Source organism: Nelumbo lutea, chromosome 5 (assembly GCF_056320005.1).
Source record: "Nelumbo lutea isolate HS-2025 chromosome 5, American lotus-T2T, whole genome shotgun sequence".
Lineage (NCBI taxonomy): Eukaryota > Viridiplantae > Streptophyta > Magnoliopsida > Proteales > Nelumbonaceae > Nelumbo > Nelumbo lutea.
Window position 1 is genome coordinate 39,225,126 of NC_142688.1, and position 24,073 is coordinate 39,249,198.

Genomic DNA, 24,073 nt, shown 5'->3' on the forward strand with positions numbered 1-24,073 from the left:
CAATCTATCAAATAATTCCTCAGGGAAAACACTTTTATATTCTTCATATAATGGTTCCATGGCATCGGGTACACCAGTAGGTGGCGAACCTTCACCCTTGGCAACGATAGCATATATCTGCCCAGTCTCTTTATATTCCTCTAAGAATCTTTGAGTAAGAAGGATATGACTCTCCACTTAAGAAGCTTTGGGTCATCCCTCATTCCCAAAGGTGCAAGAACAATCAACTATTTATCTTTAGTGAAAATATAAAGGTTATCCTTCACCCTATGAGTGACATCATAACGGAATTGCTGAAGTCTTCCCAAAATAAGGAGGGTAACATCAATATCCATAACATCAAATGGTAATTCATCAAAATATACATTACAAAAGAAAAACAGTCCTTAGGAATGGGGGACTGTTTAGAATAGATGCAGAAATAAAAAAGGAACAGCAGAAAATTCTTCTTCTATGGAGTAGAAGGTGAAGAAGAAGATGGCGACAATAAGGGTTCAGAGAATGAGAGTTTCGAACCTTACTCTCTTCTCCTACACCTTAATGCTATTTTATTAAATTAAACTTGAATAATTACAAGGAGGCCCTTAGTTGGGCAAGAAATTAAAAGAACATAACATAGAAAGGATGGACCCAGAATAAGGCCCATTACAGAAAGGAATATAAAAGGTAAGAAAGAATAAACAGCCTATGGGCCATTCGGCCCATCCTCTCTACAATTACCAATAGAGAAAGCCACTTTGCAGTGTTATGAAACCATTTTTGGCTGAACTTCTTCACCTAACTAGCAATGAAGAGATCAGTGCTAGGTGTTGTTGGCAAGCCCAACAGCTCTACAATTGATTTGGCAATGACATTCACTTTTTCCCCACTATCAATAATTAAGTCACACCATATCCTTTATTCTACACCGTGTCTTGAAGATCTTCTTCTCTTTGTGTGTCACGTATTGGTTGCTTAGATGCATGTAGAATACGCTTGACAACACCAAAGCACCTCTCTTCTTCTAGAAAATCCCAATGAACATCATCTCCCAAAACCTCTTCTTCATCAATAATAGGCTCTTCATCACTAAAATCAAGGGCTGTTGGTGGGGCTTGGAAACGTGGTTGTTCTTGGGGCTGGGCCACCACTTGTGGCTGAAACTGGTTCCCTAGATCAACTCTCCTTGCTGGTACAGCAGGCAAACCCCTACTTTCTTCTTGGGTTGGGGCTGTACTAGGCGGATGAAGATTAGTCCTAGCGATTGCTTCAGTCAACTGCCTAATAGCAGCTTCTAAACCTTGAAAGGGCGCAACTTGATGCTGTTGTAATTGTTTGATGGCTGAGAAAATCTCAGATCCATAATGGGAAGCACTGTTCTAGTGATTTTTACACCAAAAGTCACCCAAACGGCTTGAGAAATTCAAGAGAATGAAGAAAATAGAGTGAAGAAAGAAAGAAACAACTTTCTTAAGCTTGAAATAATTGAATATCCTCCTTTTTTCTCCTTTGAACAGCAGCTAATAATGTTCTTAATTAGGGGTTCTATTTAGGTCAGCAGCCAATAAAACCCTGAAATTACAAAAAAATACCTCAGACAAAAAATAGCAAGGAAAACCCAAAATAACCTTATCTAATAGCTATATACCCTGTGAGACTCTTCCTAACAATAATAATCCACTAGAAATCATTAATTGATTGAGAAACAACCTAGGAAATCATCAAACAAGAAAATAGCTAAATTCAAGCAGAAGAAATCTTCACTTTCTTGTTCCTTCTAGATTTGTCTTGTGCTTCTTCATAATTAAGTGTTGCAGCTTCTATGTCACTCAAGAATCTAGAATATCCAAATGATTAAAGCAGGACAAAGAAGTAGAGAAGAAAAGCAAAACTAATTCTATTAAATTAAAGAGCTAAAAAAAGAGAATACCAATGCAAAATCACCTAATTGCAAATTCACTTTTATCAAACGAATACATCTTCAGAGCCAACAAGTTGATATCAAATTTTAGATGTTTCTTGAATATTAAATGGAAAAGTAAACAACAACAACAACAACATACCCCATGTCATCATATCCCATTACTAGTGCCTCACCCTGCAATTAAATAAAGCACATAATAAACTAAATCATTGTTTAATTTTGAAAAGGGAAAAAATCAAAAAGGATATTGCTATTTGATTTTACCAAATCAGTCATATAGTGGGTACAAATCAAAAGGAAAAATCGGAACAATTTTTAGAAAAGAAACAATAAATGTGTATGAATGCCACAAAAAATAATAATTACAAGATTTGTTGGTGAGAAACGAGTGTTTGAGTCTTTAGTTGCATAGCACCGATCAAGTAGCTTTTTTATGTGATCATGCATAGTTGCATCTGTACCAATGCCAGCCTAGGAAACAAACAAAGGGAGAGAATTATCAATAATAACTTGTACAAGCTAATTTACTGAAGAATTGTTATTAGAAAATGCATAACATCAGAGTCAATTCAAGGCAGAAACCTTAAGCCACATAGGGTAATGGGTCATCCTCACCTTGTCCATACAATTTAGCAAATCAGCTTCACTTAAAAGAGGAGGCGGCCTTGTAACCCCTGAATCAAGAGTCAATGCCGTTGGGATAAACTGCACGCCATCGACAAATTTAGGAATATCATTTTCAGGATATATACTTGAAATTACTTCTTTATGACAAGGATGGGAGTACGAACATGTGTGAAAAGATGACCAAGATGTTTTGGACAACAAGATGTTCCATATGATTGCACCATGTTGATATCATTGTCTATAAATAATAAAAATGTTATTGTTAGCGCAGGGGTATTTCTGTCTTTATACTTAGATTAAGGTTGCTGATCTACAATATTGTGTTAGAACCAGTGCTCCTTACTTAAATAAGGGCACATATGTCTTTTCCATTAATTTTAATAATAAAAGCACATGTCTGCCCGAATGGGAGTTATGTTCGTTGACTTCCAGTTCGAACCAAATTTTCTTCTTTTCTCTCTCTCTCTCTCTTTCTTCCACCTTTCTACCTCTCTCTACGTGACTGATCTCAGACAAACAGAACTCCAAGGTAGGCTGAATCATAACATGGTATTAGAGCTACTCGAATCTGCCTATATTTCTATTCTCTGCGCACCCTATCTAGGGTTTCTCTTGATTTTCCTTCATTCAACTGGAGATAAGGGAAAGGGCTGAAAAGGAGTGATCGCCCTCTCCCCTTGGAGGTTTCTATGCCTCTAGTCGTGTCTTGTGTGGTCAGTTGCTGTGGTTTCTAAGATCACCCTCCCCTAATCGATGAAGAGAAGAGGGCCGATCTGTGTGGTGCAGTGGCTGTCTTGTGTGGACTGATTTTCTGCTCGTGTGGTTGTTCCTTCAGTGATAAGGTAAGAGATTTCTGTGCATGGTTTCTGTTGTGGATCAAATAGGAAGTATGTTTCAGATCATATGTTGGGGTTTCAGACAGTAGCGTGCTAGGGTTTATGATGTTTTTGTGTATTTCGAAGGAAGAGTTGTGATCATATAGTGGTGAAATTTCAGATAGCTGAAGGAGTTGGGTTTGGGGTGTAAAGAGTACACTTTTCAGCAACAAGTGCTGAAATCAGTGTGACGAGTGTGATCTAGTCATGTGCAGTGTAGAATTCAGTGGTAATAGAACTCAGCAAGTGTGCAGAATTGGTGATAACAGAATGGGAGATAACAGTGATTGTAAACCTAATGTGATGGTGCCTACAGACTACCTGAATGTTCAGATGACCTCCATTAAACTAAATGGAGAGAATTATGTGCCTTGGGCTAAATCCGTCGAAATCTTTCTGAAGGCAAAGAAGAAGGTAAAACATATAAGAGAGGAGAAACCATCCACTGGCTCTCACGAGTATGAAGACTGGCGCAGCTCATAATAGGTTGATTTTGCCTGTTCCCAGATTTCATTTGCCGTTTCAGCCCACATAAAGTTCCTTCTTATTTGGGGTTGCATAGACACTAAAAGCCAGGACATAACCATGCTGTTCTCCTGGTTCCATCTGTCATATTCAGCACTCCCAGAATTCGGTTCTTTGATTCTCCCATTTATATAACCTATCTTCCCCCTTGCAGTAATGTATAACTTGATCCCTCTTCACCATTCCAAATAATTTAAACCGTCGAGAGGAATAACAGCCATGGGAAAGGATAGGTCTGCATCCCCACTCATTCCATTCGGCATTGAGGAAACACTGGATGTAGCAGAATCTTCACCACTCATGATTCCAGATTCAATAAACCACTCTTAGAGGGGTACACATCCTTAAAAAAATCCTAACATAGGGTACCAAGGAGAATCCCTTTTTTTCTTCAGAAAACGCACCTCTTTTCTGTAAAACACAGGTGCTGTAACAGCACTAACAGGTCATCCTTTGACCTACGTATCAACAGGAAGGCAATTACAGCAAGTACAGATTACTTTCTGACCTCCAGTTCACCATAAAAGCTGCTGTGGCAGCCCACAAAAGGTTCTCACGACCAACAGTTTTACAGGGATCAGCTGACCCCATAAAAAAGGAAAGAAAAGGGACTGCTAACCTCACATTAACAGTCTGAACCTATTACAGGTTCTGTTCTGGCACACGACCAGAAAAAATAAAAAAGGAGAAGGGAGAGAGGGTACTTCAGTCCAATCTGGATCTGGGTCTTCAATGAATCTGGATCTGGATCCGGCAAATGGAGAAGACAGGGAAGCTGTGCTCAATCTCTTCTTTTGGATCTAACAGTCCCGCTCTAAAGCCATGTTATCAGTGCAGTGATGGAAGAGAAGAGGAGAAGAGATTGAGAGTCAAAAGCATGCTGGCAGCGCCAGCTATTTTGTTATATATACTAGGGCAACAGCAACTAAAAAATAAAAAGGGGTAAAAGTACAATAGTACCCCTGCAGTACTATACTTAGGAAAATACAAGCTTTCAACAATTCCCTTGGTCCATAGCAAACAGCAATCATCCTTCACTAATAATTATCAATAATCTATAAAAATAAAGTATAAACTCCATTTTAAAACATAAAAAATCAACAATATTCACAAGCAGTAAAAAAGAGAAAAGAAACAGCCCTTGTCTTTGTCCCAAGAGAAGAAAAGGAAGGTTGGAAGAAGAACAATGTGTTGATTAGGCAAAATTTTAAGTTCTCCCTTGCTTATTGGTTCAGATTTTAAGTCTTCAAGGGTTCAAAATAGCATAGACCAACATGTGTGTTGATTGAACGGTTGAACCCTAACAAATAAGAAAATAGTAAAAAGAAACTAGTATATAAACACACAAAATGAACCATTTGGCCTTATAATGTCTATTTTATTATTATAATATCAAAAAATAAAGAATATAAAAAATATTTTATAGTGCCATGTACAAAATAGCTAGGTACTTAAGCAAGGCGACCCCCCATGGGCCCCTAGGCAATTCCTTGACAACCATGAATTGAATCAAGAATATCCGTGTTAGCCTTTCTCTTGTAAACCTTAAATTTCTTAGAAGGAATAATAATGAATAGCCATGTGTTGCTTCATCTTTGTAACGAAAAGTTGAGTAACATTGAAAAACTCATGAAACCAGAATAATAACAAAAAGAATGTTGATAAAATAATAAAAAAAAGTATTCTTCAGTATTAAATAATATATAATAACATAAGATGAGAAGACAACAAAATAAAAGAACACTCGCCAATTTACAATTCAGAAATTATAAATGCAAAAAAAATGGAGATCAGCAACAAACCTGTTGTCCAACACTGTATGTCGGTATCATTGAGCCACCCCAAGATTCAAATCGGTAAACATCAAGGTAATTTTTCTGGGCAAACACAATCAGCATAATTCAAATGGAAGATTAATTATCATACTTTAGCATTAAATATATTGCAAATCAAAATTTGGAAATAGTTGTTAGTTTCTTATCCAACAGATGTATAATTCAATAATCATCCTTTAGATGTATAATTCATAAGAACCAGGGATAACTTGGCATCTGGAGGGAAGTTGCAGCAGGACATCTCACAAATGCGGAATAGAAATGCACTCCCGCAAATGAAGAGAGTACAGCTGTACAGGGAAATTAATGCATCCATAGCTCAAAATCTGGAACTTCCTCTTTACATATAGGTGGGTTGGCTTCCAAATATTACATGGCACTTTAAACTACTGGGTTAAATTCCTCTATGAGGTAATTCTTTTATCCATAAAGGTGAGTACTTTATTAACTATATAAGACTGATATATACAACTAAGTTGTGCCAAAGCACATCCACAATTGACCTAACCCTCACTATAGCCTCCCCTCAGATATATACTTTATCTACAACACTATTAGCTGAACTTGGAACCCAGATATAACCTGTTCTCAGAATTTTCAGCCAGTAGTGCAATCTCTTTCATTATAAATCTCTACTTCGAAGCACGGTTTGCAATTTAAATATTGATAAACATTTAGGCATGTAGAAATGGGGAAATTTCAGGGATATTTCATTAATTTCACTAAGACAATAGAATGTTAAGAGACTTAAATAGTATTCTCTTTGTTTCCCTTCTAGTCTTTTAGCCATCTCCTCTTCTTTACTTATGTTATTAACCTGCCCATCTTGACTTTTCTCTCCTTTATTACTATATGTTTTGATTAGATAGAGAATTGTTTTTTGGTAGTTGTATGCCTTTGTTCTTTTTCGTTTGTTTTATAACAATTTAGTAAGCGAATCATATCAGAATAGTAAGACAATCATGGGTAGTGGGGAGTCTGGTGACTCAACAAGGGCAGAATTATTAGCAGTCTCACAAGAAAACTTGCCAAAGATTTGACTCTCAGTTGGTTGATGGTGGAAAGGGACTCCCACTGGCTAGCAGGGGCAAGGCCAAATTTATGATGTTTAGGCACTGCAATGTAATATTACCATTCTTTAATTCAATCAATAAAGTTTCAGTTACTGAAAAAATGTAAGTGGACCTTAGGAGGGTTTTGTGGAGACTAATGGTCTCAGAGACAACCAACTTCTTCACACCATTTGCAGCTTTTAAGCAATTCACAACTGATTTCATGGACAAAATATACAAGGCAGTATAGAATACATCACTAATCAAATGACAATAATAGGCAAAACAAATACCATGGCTTACACTTAAGGTCGAAGGCGAGACTGGTTATCACTTATTAATTTCCTTTTTTTTCTAAAAGCATTTGGGAATGGTTTATTTCTTTCTTTGGATGCAGGTAGACCACCCCCCCCACACACACACACACTTAATATGCAAAGCTTGTTTGCTTCTACAACTAAGGGTGATGTGGAGGTGCGCAAGGGCTGCTGTATGCTGGACAATATGGGAAGACAAACTCAAGGATCTTCTCAGATAAGGAGAAAAGCCTAGAAACTTTACTTAAGTGATCCAAATAAGGGTGGTACATTAGCTGAAGCCTTCGAACTTGTTTGAAGAATTTACAGTGGATGAGTTACAGAGGAAATGGATTGAGATAGCAACTTCTACACCGGCAAAGGAGGTTAAATGTCCTATTCGGTCTCCTCCTAGTGGATTTTCCAAACTGAATTTTGTTGGTAGCAGGGCTGGAAATCCTGGGCCTTCAGACATTGGGGGAGTTTTCAGGAATGAGGAAGGAAATGCAATTGCACCTTTTTCAGGACCAATTGAAACAGGCGACTCTCTTCGGGCTGAGATACTAGAAACTTTGGAAGGAGTACAAAGAGCTAAAGAATTGAGCATCAGGATGTTGATTATAGAAGGAGATTCAAAGGTGGTAGTGGGCAGGTTGAAGGAAGAAATGAATGTACTGTGGAACTACAGCAATGAAAAGAAGAAGTTCAAGTGGCTAACAAAGGATATTGGTGTAAAATTCTCATGGATTAAAAGATCTGATAATTCTTCTGCGGATGGGTTAGCTAAACAAGGAGTTAATAGGGTTTCTATTCTCTCGGCTCAATTGTAATTGTAATTGTTTTTCCCACCTATTGGGTGGACTTCTTGGTAAGGTGAGTCAAGAAAGCTCATCTCCCCTTTCATATACTGAATCCTTATTTCTGTTAATGAAAAGCTATTTGTTATTGATAAAAGAAAAAAATGCCATGGCTTACAAAGTTGAAGAATGAAAAGCCCAACCAAAGAAGCATATACTTCCATTAGGTCAGAAGAAATATAAAATGTTATAAAATACTTACTTGTAATATCACACGTCCTGATACAGAAAACTGTTCACCAGCAATATCAATCTCAACAATGGTCTCAGCGCCAATTGCTGGTTGTGAGACACAGGCCAGGAAATGGCGAACAACAAGCTCATACAGTCTCTGCAGTCAATTGTAGAAGCAACTCAATGGACAGAAAGGAATGTCTACTTCTAAAAAATTGACATCCATTCACCTTAATCAAGATAAAATACAATTTAGAAGACGATTCACAGAGTTTTCAGTATGATTTCCTTCTCTAACGGTTATGGTAAGACTCAACTTACATGGTGGTCTTGACTCCAACCAGATTCCCCAGCAGAGTACTTTGTTGGATGAATGGGTGGATGTGCTTTGTCATCATGACCACCATTGCTAGGACTTCTCCAAAGCCTTGCTTCAGGATCCAGTAGCCTTTGTGCATATGAGCCCCACAAAGGATGTCCTTGTTGTTCTTGAACAATTGCCTACATCAAATAGAATTCAGTGGAAATTCAATACCATCTGCTCTCTCACTGCTTTGCAACCTTTGCTAGGCTGTGTAAATCAGCTATGCAGTGTCATTATTTTGTTTTTTTTTTTATCACAATTTTTGGCTCAGGGATTGGAGCTGGAAAAATTTGATCTCTTTGAAATGCAAAGTGAGAATTTTGGCCAGCCCCTTGAAGTGGTTGAGGATGAGACCTGATTCAGGAATGTTATAAGGTTAGCAGTCAGAGAGTAGTATCGAATTCTAGATTTTTGTGCAATCTAAATGATTGGGTAGGTGACACCATTGCTACTTGTTGAAACAACAGGTAGGGTGCAACTCAGATCTGGTTGCTTCAGGTTGAGGTCAACCCTAGCCCAACCTAACCTTCAATCCCAAGAACTCAATCCATGGGCAGTAAAAGCAAACTAATTTCTAACTTTGGGTTGGATTGGGTCAGTTTGATTGGGGTTGAGTTGGCTTTAGGAAAAAAAAAATAAAAGATAAATGAGCCACTAACTCACCAACTTTCAAGGAAAAGATACAAAGATCAGAATTTTGTGCAACTCAGGTTTTGCATAAACCTATGATTTTCATCTCCAATTCCACAAACAAAAAATGCCTCAAACAAAACAAGCACAAGAAATATTTTAAGGAGATAAAAAGAAGTAAAGAACATTATAAACATCAAACAAAACCTGAGGGGACCACTGCATAAACACAAAAATCTGATTTTCATCTCCAATTCCATAAACAAAAAATGCCTCAAACAAAACAAACACAAGAAATATTTTAAGGAGATAAAAAGAAGTAAAGAACATTATAAACATCAAATAAAACCTGAGGGGACCACTGCATAAACACAAAAATCAGAACACCCAACTGCTACCAAGATCCAAGAGACATAACACCTAAAAGAACAAAGAAAGAAAACTTATGCTTGCATTCAAACTATGGTTTAAGGTCTGGCCTTATGCAGTTGTGCTCCAAAAGAACTTCAATTGAACATTTAAACTTGAATCATGCCTTGACAAAGTTTGAACTTTCAATCATGTCTATTGAGAGTTAAGGGTTTCTAGAACTAGAAGTACAAAGAGGATGGGGATGATATTGAAATGGGTTAGGGTTGTTGATAGGAAAAAGAGAACAGAGGGATTGATAGTGATGCCAATCCATGAAAATGAGAGTTAAGAGTCTGAATTATTACATTTTATGAATTTTGAATTATTACATGTTTTTTACGAGTGTTTCAATTACTACATGTTCCAATTATATCCTAGTTAAATGACACATAAAATCATGATCTTTAAAACTAAAATCAAAGGAAAATTATTACAGTATGTACAAACAGTAGAATATGCAGGTGCATATGTATTAAAAACACCAGGCTCAGGTTGGATCGGGTTGCCTGATGTCTCAACCTTAACCCAATATTCAACCAACTGAACCTGACCTTTTTGGGGCTGGGTTCAGATTGGCCTGACCCAAGATACAGCCTTAGCAACAGGACCAGATCTCTTTTGGGAAAAAAAGGAAAACTAGACATAAGAATACACATTTGAGACCAATGGGCAGCAAGTGATGCTAGCTACAACAGGACAGCAGCAGCAGAGGAAGCATCACTAGAGCCAGATTGGTGGCTCAGATATCATAAAGGCTTAGAAGATAAATGATTACATTACTTATTAATCCAGTGATGACAAGAGACTTATATACAAACTAACGAGAAAAATATAAATATCCAAATTAATCATATCCTAATCCTCATGAGACTAATACTGACCCACCCAGACTTCAATTTGATACACCAATATACCGTATCGAACACTTTTTTTTGATAAGTCTGTATCTAACACATTTATTATAATGGTCCATCCAATTTGGTGTGGATATCTCTTGGCCCATAAGAAATAGCTTTCATGGTGTGGATAACATCGTAGGGTAAAAGATGATGGTGCGCAATCTGTTTAATAAGGGTATGGGGTATTCAGTACATGCATTCTTAGTCAGAAAGAAGCTGAAACAATAAATCATCTGTTCCTCCATAGTGAAGATAGTACGGTTTTTTTTTTTTTTTGTTATATTTCTTTGAAGCATTTGGGATCATATGGAACTTTCCTCAAACTATAATGGGGCACTACCATCACAACATTCTGCCATAGCAATATTACCAATTACTGCAACTGATGTTTCTAGACAACTCATATAACCAGATAAAATCACTTCCTCTAACTTCTGAACTCGAACAGCTCCTGAACCACACCATCTTCCCACTTTGCACTGGCAGACAATGAAGGCCCACTGATAAAAAAATCAGGGTCTTCACCAATATAGATCTTATAAACCTTAGACCACGTGTGCTCTTAGACCATTACTTCCCAAACAATAACGACCTGTATTTTTTTAATCAAACACAGGAACATACTACAACAGAGCCCATGAGAAAACGGACCAAACCCCAAACAGGGGCCCACCCCTCAACAATAAACCATAATGACCTGTAACACAAACTCCAAGGATTTCCATAAAAAGTACACCTCCAGGAAAAGGGTCATCTTGGGCCTTGATCGGCCCAGTCTTAGCAAAGGGTATAATGGGTATATAACCATCCCAGGCCTGTCATTGCCTGGACAAAAGGACCTGACAAAGCAGACATGGACTTGACACTAAAAGTAAAATAAAACAAAAGGATCATAGTTGGTTATAAGAAAATGTAAGAAATGGCAGAATAAGGTCACTTCCAGCATAGACTCCCAAATTGCTCTTTGATTTTATATATAATGGCTAGCATCACTTCCCAAAGAAGCATTAAGCAACAATATCATTATGGCTGGGGTTTGGCAGAATGCAATCATAGTTTTACTGGTTTTATTAAGTGAAACCAACTAATATTTATAGAAATAACAACTTGAATTGACATTTTTCTCACAATTTAGAATATTAATGTCTAAATAAGATTACTGACATGCAAGTCTGTCCTTGCTGAAAAGCAGTCGGTCTCTGTACGGGGATAACTGATGAAACCGGACTGATAGAGCTCCTCTGCCACCTGAGCCAATACGAAGAAGGGGGTTACCTTGAAGCATGCAGTAAAAGAACAAAAGTAAAATCTACCCACATAATTATATGAATAAAAAACTAATATTAAAAAAAAATAGATAATAACAAGCATAATACACCAATATGATTATTTGTACAATGGATGAGAATTCAAGAATCTGAGAACACACGACAAGGCAGAAAGTTTTTTTTCCTGTGGGACTGTTGTAGAGAAGATGGGCCGAATGGCCCATAGGCCGTTTATCCTTCTTTATTTTTTTATGTTCTTTGCAGTAATGGGCCTTAATCTGGGCTTTATTCTTTCTTGTGTTATGTTTTTTAATTTTCTGCCCAACTAGGGGCTACTCTGTAAATTATTAAAGTTTAACTTAATGAAATGGAATTAGGGGTGTAAGAGAGAAGGTTATGTTCGAAAATCTCTCTCTCAAAACCCTAGTTGCCGTCACTTTCTTCTTCTTCTTCTCTCTTCTTGAAACCTGATTTCTGCTACTTTCTTTTGAATTTCTGCAACTTTTTAAACAGTCCTTTCTTTTCAAAAGGTTGCTTTTCTTCTTGGTATCAGAGCAGGCTCAACTTTTCCCTCTTTTTACCTCTTTTTTCCCATACAAGTGTATGGAGAACTGAATCGTATGAATAGTTAGAGAAACCTATTTCAGCCCAGCTGTTAGTGGTTTCTGGAGAGAAGGGGACTGGTTTTGTTGTCCTCCAGACAGATTCAAGTGCGTTGCCTGAAACCCTAATTTTCTGGAGAAATCTGATTGCCCACAAGGAGTTTGACCTGGGCGCTCAGCGACTGAAGGTCTTCTCATCCTTCATCTTGAAGATTGAATCAAGTGGACTGGTGTTTTGTGAAATCTTCATCTTCAATCAGAATGATGTACTTTATGAATTTATTGTAAATGAATAAAAGTGCATATTTGGTTCATGTTCCCTTGGTATGTTTCTGTGTAATACCCTTAAACTTGACACTTAATGAGACTCGTGTTAGTTTAGAATGTTCACAGCCAGTGGGTCGGTCTGGGCAGACCTATCCTGATAAGGCTGACACTGTAGTGCCACCAAGTCGGTTGGGGTGAACTGTCTCAGCTGCCAGGGTGAGACCCTAGGCACATGCAGTGTAGGATTAATTAAATCTTTGAACTTGACCAGATTTCCAGTATTGCCCTGGACCTTGGAGATTAATGGGCAAAACTGGAAAGTTACACCCGACCCCTAGACTCGATTATGATACTGCACTAGGTGTCGGATTGGGCTGTCTTTGATGTACCAATCAGTGAGATCCTTAGCGGGGGTCAAAACCTGTGTATGTTGGGACAGTTTGAGAATTCATCTGAGTGGGTGATCATAGTGACAGGATCAGCCCTTTGTCAGACAAAGGTAATGATCAGGGATGCACTCTCACTGATGGAAACCAAGACTGCCGGCAGCCGATTTCAATCGTTGAGATTTGTTTTGCAAAGTATATTTTATATGAGATATAAAAGTATATATATTATGGTTTCTAAAAGGTTTGCAAAAAGGTTTTAATTCCTGGGATCCATATAAGTAGAGAGTGCAACACTGTTCTTTGCAGCTGAGGGAGAGGTCCTCTCTTGTTGGGCAGTGTTTGATCATTATGGGCTGAGAGGTTGAGTGTAAGACCATTGAGGATAATACCTGATGGGCTAATCTTGCATCTGCCCACAGTCCCTGGGTGTTACAAGGTGGCTTGGCCCAAGGACCACTTAGGATAAGTGTTGGGCCCATAGAGCCCATTTGATGGGTTTCAGGGGGTGCACTGTCCACAGCAGTGTATTCGGCCAGGCCTTGTAACAAAGGCTGGGCCGAACCCATGTGGCTAATGTGTAGATCAATGCTTGGGTCTCACGCCATACAAGGAAGCCCAACTGGGCAGCAGTTAGGAAGGTTAAGTGAGCACATAAGCTTAATGGGCCTAAAGCCCATTTCGAACTGGACTTATTTAATAAGTTAAATATGGGCGAATTCTGAGATGGATCAGCTGATAGGATAGGGCCTTAACCCCATCCACTCAGAGAGTCCAGATCTAAATAAGATTTGGATTTGGAAACCTCCTAATTAGATTAGGAGAAGGTTGATCCAATCTGTAGATAAGATAAGGGTTTATCCTTATCACCTAAAGAGATGTTTTGATCCAAATAAGATTTGGAGCAGCAACTCCTAATAGGATTACGAGTTGATCCTTTGGAGTTACAAAGAAGGAGGGGGCGGCAGCCTTTAGAGAAAACACATAATCAGATCCTCTTCAGACCTGAAATCACAGAAGAAAGATTTCTGCAATCCCTGCAAAGATCTTTCTTGCCGCCTCCTTCCTGCAGCCACCAGACATCCAGTTCGATCTCCGGTTGTGGGAGAAGTCAAGATTCGATCTTGACATCAGTTTTTTGAGAAAGAATTGATAGGAAGCTGTGCTCATGTGCCATCCTGTTGTTTCTTGTGAAGGACAGAATTCTTGGAGAAGAATACTGTTGATTTTGCTCCATCCTACACTACGCCATCTTCAGTGGGAGCAGTCTTTGGATCCTTCCTTGGGCGTGAACACCTTCGTTGGGAGATACTATTTCTCCGTATTAGGTATAATCCTCTCCTACTCCTTTTGGTTCAGATCTGATTCAGTTTATGGTTCAAGACTCATCCTTGAAAATATGATTTTCTAAATAGGGAATGAGATTCCTAGTTAAAAGGGAGAGAAAAATTTTTGAAATTCGCCCCTTTATTCCGCAAGATTTGGGCGTCCATACGATGGATCTTTAATCCCTTCACTTCTCATCCTTCATCTTGAAGATCGAATCAAGTGGACTGGTGTTTTGTGAAATCTACAAGGAGCGGTTGAGATTTTCTGTTTCTCCCGGCTTTCAGGTGTGACGCAAGTAGCTGGTACAGCTACATAGAGGTTGCTTCATAGCACAATTTTTGTTCTGTCTTCATTTGTTGTTATTCAAAGTTGTTAGAAGTTATTTTCGAAGTATTTAAGAAGATGAACCCTTCAGAAGTTGAAAACAAGCATGTTGTTACAGGTTCCGGGAGCCTCTGTAGACTCTCTACTGGCTGTGACCATAGTCAAGTTGGATGGAACTAATTATCTGGCTTGGTCACAATCAATAAAAATTTATATCTACAATAGAGGCGAATGGGGTTTTATCTCCGAAAGCAAGAAGGCTCCTTTGGAAGATGATCCATCATATGAAAAATGGATGCAAGAAAATTATACTATTATTGGATGGCTTGTGAACTTAATGCAACCACAGATTAGTCAACACTATTTGGATGAATTCAGAAAAGGAAATTTGGGATAGTGTTGCTGAAACCTATTCCCAGAAATTAAATGTGGTCAGAGTTTACAAGCTGAGAAGTGATGTGAAGAATTTGAGATAGGGAGAGAAACCATTAGTTGTGTATTTCTCAATACTGAAGTCTTCATGGCAAGAAATTGATTTGATAGAAGTTGTAGCTTGGGACACCACTAATGATGCTGAGACCTACAGGAAACTTGTTGAGAGAAACAAGGTGTTTGAGTTTTTGATAGGGCTGAATCCAGAGTATTACATCACAAAGCAAAATATTTTATCCAATGATAGTGTTGCACTGTCTCAAGCCTATGCCTTGGTAAGTAGTGAAGAAAGTAGGAGACTTGTCCAGGTCCAAGGGACTAGTCTAAATGATCACTTTGCTAATATGAGAGTGAAACCCAAGGGGGTTGCAGGGACTCCAAGTAGCTCAGGGAAGAAAGAAATTATTTGTGAGAAACGTAAAAAGCCAAAACACACTAAAGACAAGTGTTGGAAATTGCATCCTAAGCTTCTTCCTCTTCGGTTTCAAAAGAAGTCTGATAATATTGTTGTTGGTCCAGATAGTGGCAAATACCAAATTGAAGAGATGACTGGTAATGAGCAGTTAGCAGCTATGAAGGCAGAATATGAGAAGTTTGGGAGGATGTGGCCTCTTCTTCCAACCCTCAAGGAAATTCAACCTCTTCTGCATTTGCTCATTCAGGTATATGGGCTTCTGCCAATCATGCAACTATTTCAGGTAATTGTAGAAACCCTTGGATTATTGATTCTAGTGCTTCTGATCATATGACCAGCCTTTCCAATTTGTTTGTTTCTTATGATTTACTTCCTAGCTGTGACAAAATCACCCTAGTCGATGGCTCTCTTGCCCCAATCTCCGGCAAGGGAACCATCAAGGCTACAGATTCCTTGGTACTTCCTTTTGCTCTTCATGTACCCAAGCTAAATACAAATTTGTTATCTGTAAGTAGCCTAACTAAGTCATTGAACTGTTGTGTAACCTTCTTTCCTTCCTATTATGTTTTTCAGGATTTGGAGTCTCAGAAAGTGATTGGGAGTGGCCATGAGGGTAATGGAATATATCTGTTGGACACTCCTGGACAGAGCCATGAACAACCTGGAAAAGTTGGCTTTGGGTCTACATCTACAGAGTCCACTAGTCGAGTCATGTTATGTCATTTTCGTTTGGGTCATCTTTCTTTTTTTGCATTAAGTCATTTATTCCTAGAATTGTTTAAGGGAATTAGTCTATCCAGTCTTCATTGTGAGTCATGTGAATTGTCAAAACATTGTAGAAGCAATTATCCTTTGAGTAATAAAAGATCTTCTCCTTTTCATATTGTGCACTCTGATGTGTGAGGGCCTTACCACTAACCTTTTATAGGTGGCTACAAATATTTTATCATGTTCATTGATGACTTTTCTCAATTCACTTGGATATATTTGATGAAGCTCCAAACTTGTGAGGCAATTCCATGAATTTGTCCTAACCCAGTTTGATACCAGAATTAAAATTTTCAAATCCGACAATGCAAAAGAATATTTTGAGAAAAACCTGACCTGCTATCTCATTGATCGGTTATTCACCAAGGCTCCTGTGTTAGGACCACTGAACAAAATGGAGTTGTTGAAAGAAAAAATAGGCATATTGTTGAAGTTGCAAGAAGTATTCTATTTTCCTCACATGTCCCTACAAAATTTTGGGTTGATGTTGTTCTCACTGCAACCAATCTAATCAACCGTATGTCATCCAAGGTTTTAGGGTTTAAGTCTCCCTTCAGTCTTCTTCATCTGAGCAAGGATCTTTTTCCTATTCCTCTTCGTGTCTTTGGCTGCACTTGTTATGTACATATCCCAAGTGTCCAGAGACATAAATTTGAACCAAAAGCCCACAAGTGTATCTTCCTTGGTTATTCCCTGACACAAAAGGGCTACTATTGTTTTGATAGGAAGACTGGCACTCAGTACGTCTCCATAGATGTCACCTTTGATGAGCTCTCTTCCTTTTATGATTCTTCTCAAGAGAGGCATTGTCCAAAGGGGGAGAATTTGCCATAGCTGTTTTCTCTTCCCCTTTCTGTCCCAGTTGAGTCTTCTGTTGAGACTCTTCCTCCTTCAAATGAGTCAAGGGAGGATTAGTCATTTTATTCTCATTCCAGTGTTCCTATCCCTCCTCCTTTACCTCCTCGCCCTCTTTTTAATCCCAGGTAGTACCAACGGCGGAGAACCAAAAATGAGCAGATTGTTTCCCCTACAGCACATTAGCCTCCTTCACTTCCAATCACAAAAGAGACAACAATTACTGTGTTAGGACCCCTTTGGAGTCATCCTTCCCAGACCTTGATATCCCTATTGCTATTAGGAAAGGAAAAAAGAAGTGTACTACACATTGAATTTCCAAACACCTTTCTTATAGTTTGCTCTCTCGTTCATATTTTGCTTACCTTTCTCTATTGCTTCTAACCCAATTTCCAGGTCTGTGTCAGAAGCTCTTACTATTCCAGAATGGAGGGATGCTATGAGAACAGAAATTGATGCCCAACACAAGAATGACACTTGGGAAGTGGTTGATTTGCTTGAAGAGAAGGATCCAGTAGGCTGTAAGTGGGTTTTTACTATCAAATATCATGTTGATGGCACCATTGAAAGGTACAAGGCTAGGCTTGTTGCAAAAGGTTATACACAGGCATATGGGATTGATCATTTGGAGACCTTTGCTCCTATTGCCAAGATGACTTCTGTGAGAGTTTTGCTATCTCTGTCTACACACTCAGACTGGCCACTTTATCAATTGGATGTAAAGAATGCATTTCTGAATGGAGAGTTACATGAGGAGGTCTATATGTCTCTTCCTCTAGGGATGTATGAAACAAATATGAAAGGGAAGGTCTGCAGGCTGAAGAAATCTCTTTATGAACTTAAACAGTCCCCTAGAGCATGGTTTGAAAGGTTTAGGGCTGCCCTTGTTAGCTTTGGCTATGTACAGACACAGTCTGATTATACCCTCTTTGTGAAGAGGAGAGGATCCTTGGTCGTTTACCTGATTATGTTGATGATATTGTTGTGACTGGTAATAATGTATTAGGGATTAATGATCTCAAATCTTCCTTCATACAGAGTTTGAGATCAAAGATCTAGGGGAATTTAGATACTTTCTTGGCATAGAAGTTGCTAGATCCAATGATGGGATACATATCTCTCAGAGAAAGTATGTACTTGATTTGCTCTCTGAAACAGGGAAGATGGGTGCTAGACCAATTGCGACTCCTATTGATATGAGTCATAAATTCTCTGCTTCAGATGGAATATTGTTGAAAGACAAGGGAGTCTTCCAGAGACTACTTGGAAAACTTGTCTATCTATGCATGACTTGGCTAGACATTGCATATGTTGTCAGTTGCATTAGTCAGTTCATGCATGCTCCTAGGGATACTCACACGGCAACAACATAGCAGATTCTATGTTATTTGAAGGGTTCCCCTAGAAAGGGAATTCTATTTGCTAAGCATGGCCATATGAAACTTGAAGCCTACATAGATGTTCATTGGGCTGGAAACATTGATGACAGAAGATCTACCTCTGGGTACTATAACTTGATGGTAGGTAATATTGTCTCTTGGAAAAGCAAGAAACAATCAGTTGTTGCCCGATCTTCAGCCGAAGCTGAATACAGAACCATGGCTCATGGATTTTCTGAACTACTGTGGCTTAGATCCTTGATGGAGGCACTTAGAATTGAGCATGATAAGCCAATTATGTTATACTGTGATAATCAGGCTGTCATCAGCATTGCTCACAATCCAGTGCAACATGACAGAATTAAACATATTGAAGTTGACAGACACCATTCGAGAAAGAGTGGCTTCTGGAGAAGTGTGTCTACCTTTCATCACTTCTAAAGGACAGTTAGCTGATTTCCTCACCAAGGGCATTCCCAAGGCTAAACTTCAGTATGATACTAGCAAGCTTGGCATGATTGACATCTATTCTTAGCTTGAGGGGGAGTGTAGAGAAGATGGGCCAAATGGCCCATAGGCTGTTTATCCTTATTTATTTTTTTATGTTCTTTGTTGTAATGGGCCTTAATCCAGGCTTTATTCTTTCTTGTGTTATGTTTTTTAATTTTCTGCCCAACTAGGGGCCTCTTTGTAAATTATTAAATGGAATTAAGGGTGTAAGAGACAAGGTTATGTTCGAAAATCTCTCTCAGAACCCTAGTTGCCGCCACCTTCTTCTTCTTCTCTCTCTTCTTGAAACCTGATTTCTACTACTTTCTTTTGATTTTCTGCAACTTTTTAAACAATCCATTCTTTTCAAAAGGTTGTTTTTCTTCTACTGTCAAATCACATTACAAAATCAAACGCAAACCAAAATTTCTAAAGGATATCTAAGAGGTTTCCATCCATATTCTCTTTTTATGTTTAATAAATTTTTACTATTAAAAAAACTAAAGAATTCAAAACCAACGTGGTATCCTACTAGTGTAGTGTATTTGGGTCCAATTAGCGGTGGCAATTTCATTCCCAACCCGTTGAACCCACCCAACCCACCCACTTTATAACTTGCCCAAACTGTCTATTTACTTAGCGGGTTGCAAATGGGTTGAATCAACCGTTAGGTCAATTTAAATGGGTTGGGTTGGGGGTACCCAACGAGTTAACCACTAATAATACAAATATGATTTTCCTAGCTAGTTTCTCATTCAGGTTGGGTTGGGTTGGCACAAATACGGTGCAACCATACCTAACCTGAATTAACCTAAACTCAAGCTTAGTCAAATGGTGGTGTGATCCGGTTTGGGTCAATGCGGTGCACCCATAGTCCAAATTAATTCAAATCTGATTAGATGGTTCGGTGGCCCAATTGATCTAATCTGATTTAGATCCAAGTAGAATTGAGAGATTCAGCCATACCCAACTCAAATTCATTCAAATCCAGTCATGGCCTTATTAGGTTTGAACTAGTTCAACCAATCAATTTATATGGACTATTCTAGTTCGGGCCAACACAATTTACCCATATTAACTTGAACCCAAGCCCAAATCAGGTCACCATGGTTTGCTTGATGGTCTATTCGGTTTTAGACGGCCCGGTCCGACCTACCCCAAATGGTCCAATTTGGTTTGGCTCAGCCTGGTCTGATTCATGCCCAAACAGTCCAACTGTGCCTGACTCAAAGCAACCCCAAACCTAGTCACTTGGTTCGGTTCAGTCCAGTTTGGGTTGGGTTAGTCCAGTCCAAAGTCAAACAGCCTGGTCTGATTCATGCCCAAACAGTCCAACTGTGCCTTGACTCAAATTAAACCAAACTCAACCATTCCATTTGATCGGTCCAGTCTAGTTCTGCCCTAAACATTCAACCAACCACAAACCCAATCAGGTGGTTTGGTCTGATCTGATCCGGTCTAGATCCACATAGTTTGACCGTATACAAGCCATATTAATTGCTCTTAAATTTTCCATGTAAAAATTATGTGCTTGTGATGTGATTTGAACCTAGAACACTCATGTGTAAGACAACACTTTTACCATTAGGCCATGCTTAACAATGTTGTCAAAAGTGAGTTGCTTTTTAGTTTAAGCATCTTTCATGTGAAGTTATTACAAGGTTAATGGGTTGGGTCAAAGTGGTTTTGGTTGGGTTGAACCCAATCCATTTAATTTAAATGGGTCATTAATGGGTTGGCAGGTCAGATGGATTGGGTTGAAGCTCAACCCACAACCCAATCCTGCCAAATTTCCACTAGGTCCAATTGGAATTGGAATTTTAGTTTGTGTGGTATCCCTACTTCATGGACTGAGGCTGGCAATTTTGATGGGATATAGAAGAATGGAGATTGAAGGAGATCCCCAATTGGTTATTCAATGGATAAAGAAGGATATTGATAGTTCATGGCTGTATCTACATGCCATAACCATCTCTTCTTTTAGATGGATCCAAATGTCTGCCAATTCACTAGCAGATTTCCTGGCTAGAGAAGAGGCTACTATTTTGGCAAGCATTGCCATATAAAGGTTAAGGCTTATACTGATGTCGGTTAACTCATAGATGGTCCACTTTATAAACGGAGCAGTAAGAAGCATCTAATGGTTACAAGTTTCAACTCATGGCAGAGTAGAGATATTACTCAGGGTACTAACAGAACAAAAGTTCAAGGGCTTCCAAACTCCTTTGGCGTAAGGCACAAAGTGAGGTACATGCCAGAACCTGTTTCTTGGTCTTCTTACAAAAATAGGTCTTATAATGCCTGGACCGATCCCCATCACCATGTACACAAGAAAAGAAAAGGAAAGCCAAGGATGACAATTGCAGATCAAATATAGGGCATTTTCATCTATAGTTCTTGGTTTTTCTAAATATGTTAAGCCATATTATAAACTTGAGGCTGTCTGGAAGTTGATCATGGTATAACATTACCTGCTCAACTCAACTCACTAAGCCTTCTCTTAACTATAACGTTATCTACTGAAGATGAGATTCCTAAAGTTAATAAGTAATGTGGGTTCATACTTGAGCATATGATGATTCAGACAATAGAGAGCAGTCCATATGGTGAAAACAGCGAAGGAGAAGCAGTAAGATTGTCACAGTTGAACCTCATTGATCTGGCAGGTTCTGAGAGCTCCAGAGCTGAAACCAATGGTTTGAGACGAAAAGAAGGATCATACATCAATAAAAGCTTGCCAACTCTTGGAACTATTGCTAAAGGAAAACCTAAGGGATGGCAGACTGTGGGTCTGAAGGTTTCATGGCGACTTCAAGGTGGAGAAACTTCCTGAAAGTGGAGGCAAAGAATTTTCTGTTCGAGTTAAAAATCAAGGGACAACTTAGCTTGAAGATAAGGGAGAAGCAGAAGGCAACTGTATTGGTAGAAGGAAAAGAGACAATGGAATGGCTCAAAGATTTTCTGGTTGAGACTGCAAACAAAGGAAAGAACCCAAGTTGGAAAGAAAGAGTTACAGCAACAGGAAGAAGGTACATATTGGAATGCAGAATGGGAGCTCTTTACAGTGGATTCCGTCCAAGAAGCTACAGAATCTCTCATATGACCGTCGCAATCCCCGAAGTGTCAGATGCAGTCAGTTAGAAATGGAGGAGGAAGACAGCTTCAAAGAGGAGGATTTTTCTTCAGAGTCTAACACAAACGACACAATCAGCCTTGGTAGTGTGGATCTGCGGCTGTCGAGGCCGATCTTAGAGGACGAAAGCTTTCACAAGACTTACTTTTTTTAGAAGATGATGCCTTGGGCCCATCAGAAGACGTCCAGGAGGAAGTTTTACAAACTCTTAGGTCACCAAAATTTGCGGTAAATCCAGTAGAGCCTACAAAGGAAACACAGGGGACACTTAACCCAGAGCCTATTCCCTTTTCAACAGAGCAACACACTCTCTTCATCGAATCAGAGGAACATGAATCTTTCTGTTCACAGAACATAGATTCAGCGGTTGGAGGACAAAATGCTAAGGTGGATTTGGATGTTACAGTTAACACAGCTTTAATAGAACCAAATACACTTCCACTTTCTCCTCAGACACAAGGTTTGGCGGCAGCCCCTGATTACCTTTTTGGGACTTCAGAACCTTCGTCCTTGCCCCATACTGGTATAGGTATGTCTATTCATTTGGTTTTTGGTATTGGTGTGGGTTCTATGCTTGAAACAAGTATCTCAGCTTCTCAACTGGAAAGAACAGCTTTTAGAGGGGAAGGTGTGGGCATAGCTAATGGTTGTGTTGAAAAGGAGAGAGAGCTTCAGCTGAGAAAAAAGCAATAGGAGTTAAAGAGAATCTGGAATATAATATGTGCTCTCCTTGAGGAGTACAAGCAAAGGGAGGGGTTGGGTGTGGTTTCTGAGAATGTTGACAAAAACTGTGAAAATGAGGGGGGAGAGCTACTCTTGAAAAAATTGCAGGAGGAAGAATTAGAAGGGATATGGGGGCAAATCTGTGAACTATTGGAGGAGTATAAGACCACAGAGGATTATTTGGAGGAAACACATATGAGAATGGGAACCCAATAAACTGTCCAAGCACCCGGGGAGTGGGAAATAATAGAAAGAAAAAGAAAAGAACCGAGGTAGAGAGGCTGATTTCAAATATAGAAGGGGACATTGAGTTTAGTGGCAGAAGGGGAAGAAAAAAGACTCCCAAGTAGGAACCTTTAACCTTAGTTGGGCTCTAAAATTTTGTTTCCCATGAAAATCATCAGTTGGAATGTGAGGGGCTTAGGGAGCGCAAGGAAAAGGAGGTTAATTAAAGACCTGCTCAGAAGGAATAGGCCTGATATAGTGATGCTACAGGAGACCAAATTAGTTGAATTTGACAAAAGATGGGCTAGAAGTGTGTGGAAGTCAAGAGGAATAAGTTGGGCCTTTGCACCCTCTTGGGGGGCTTCAAGGGATATTGTCACATTGTGGAGAGAGAATGTTGTAGAGGCAGAAGAGGAGTTAATAGGAAGCTTTTCGGTGTCTGTAAAGTTCAAGTCGATGAACGATGGTTTCATTTGGGTGTTGACCAATGTGTATGGCCCTAATATCTATAGAGAGAGGAATGAATTTTGGGAAGAGTTATATGGAATCCAAGGGCTATAGGAGGGTCCTTAGTGTTTGGGTGGCAATTTTAATGTATTACGCTACGTTAATGAGACAAATAACCCCCAACAGCTCATTACAACTAGTATGAGAAAATCTAATGATTTTATTAATTGTAGTGAGCTTAAGGAGCTTCCTCTTGTGCAGTGCCTTTGTACTTGGTCCAACTTCCAAGAAAGCCCAACTTGCTCGAAGCTTGATAGATTCCTTTTTAACGAAAGATGGGAAAATCATTGGAGAGACTTGCTATCCAAAGCTCTACCTAGAGTTACCTCTAACCATTGTCCCATTGAGCTAGAACAAGAACCTTTCAGGAGTGGACCCAAACCCTTTAGATTCGAAAATATGTGGCTGACACACCCAGATTTTGTAAAAAAGATTGAGGAATGGTGGAATCAAGATATGAGGGGGTAAAGAAGAAAGGGGTAAGGTTTCATAAGAAGTTGAAAATCTTGAGGGGGGAACTTAA

At 39.0% G+C, this 24,073-nt stretch overlaps 1 protein-coding gene across 2 annotated transcripts in view; it reads right to left on the reverse strand.

Annotated features, from left to right (window-relative positions):
• TOP3A (topoisomerase 3alpha) overlaps positions 1 to 24,073 on the reverse strand; it is an 85,889-nt gene that overhangs the window by 44,077 nt on the left and 17,739 nt on the right. For both annotated transcript variants that reach the window (XM_088945147.1, XM_088945146.1), the window contains exons 8-14: positions 11,613 to 11,696; positions 8,466 to 8,645; positions 8,173 to 8,301; positions 5,733 to 5,807; positions 2,519 to 2,608; positions 2,270 to 2,374; positions 2,043 to 2,077 (exon numbers count right to left, since the gene is read on the reverse strand). In XM_088945147.1, the coding sequence (XP_088801273.1) occupies positions 2,043 to 2,077; positions 2,270 to 2,374; positions 2,519 to 2,608; positions 5,733 to 5,807; positions 8,173 to 8,301; positions 8,466 to 8,645; positions 11,613 to 11,696 (698 nt within the window). The remainder of the gene's footprint in view (positions 1 to 2,042; positions 2,078 to 2,269; positions 2,375 to 2,518; positions 2,609 to 5,732; positions 5,808 to 8,172; positions 8,302 to 8,465; positions 8,646 to 11,612; positions 11,697 to 24,073) is intronic.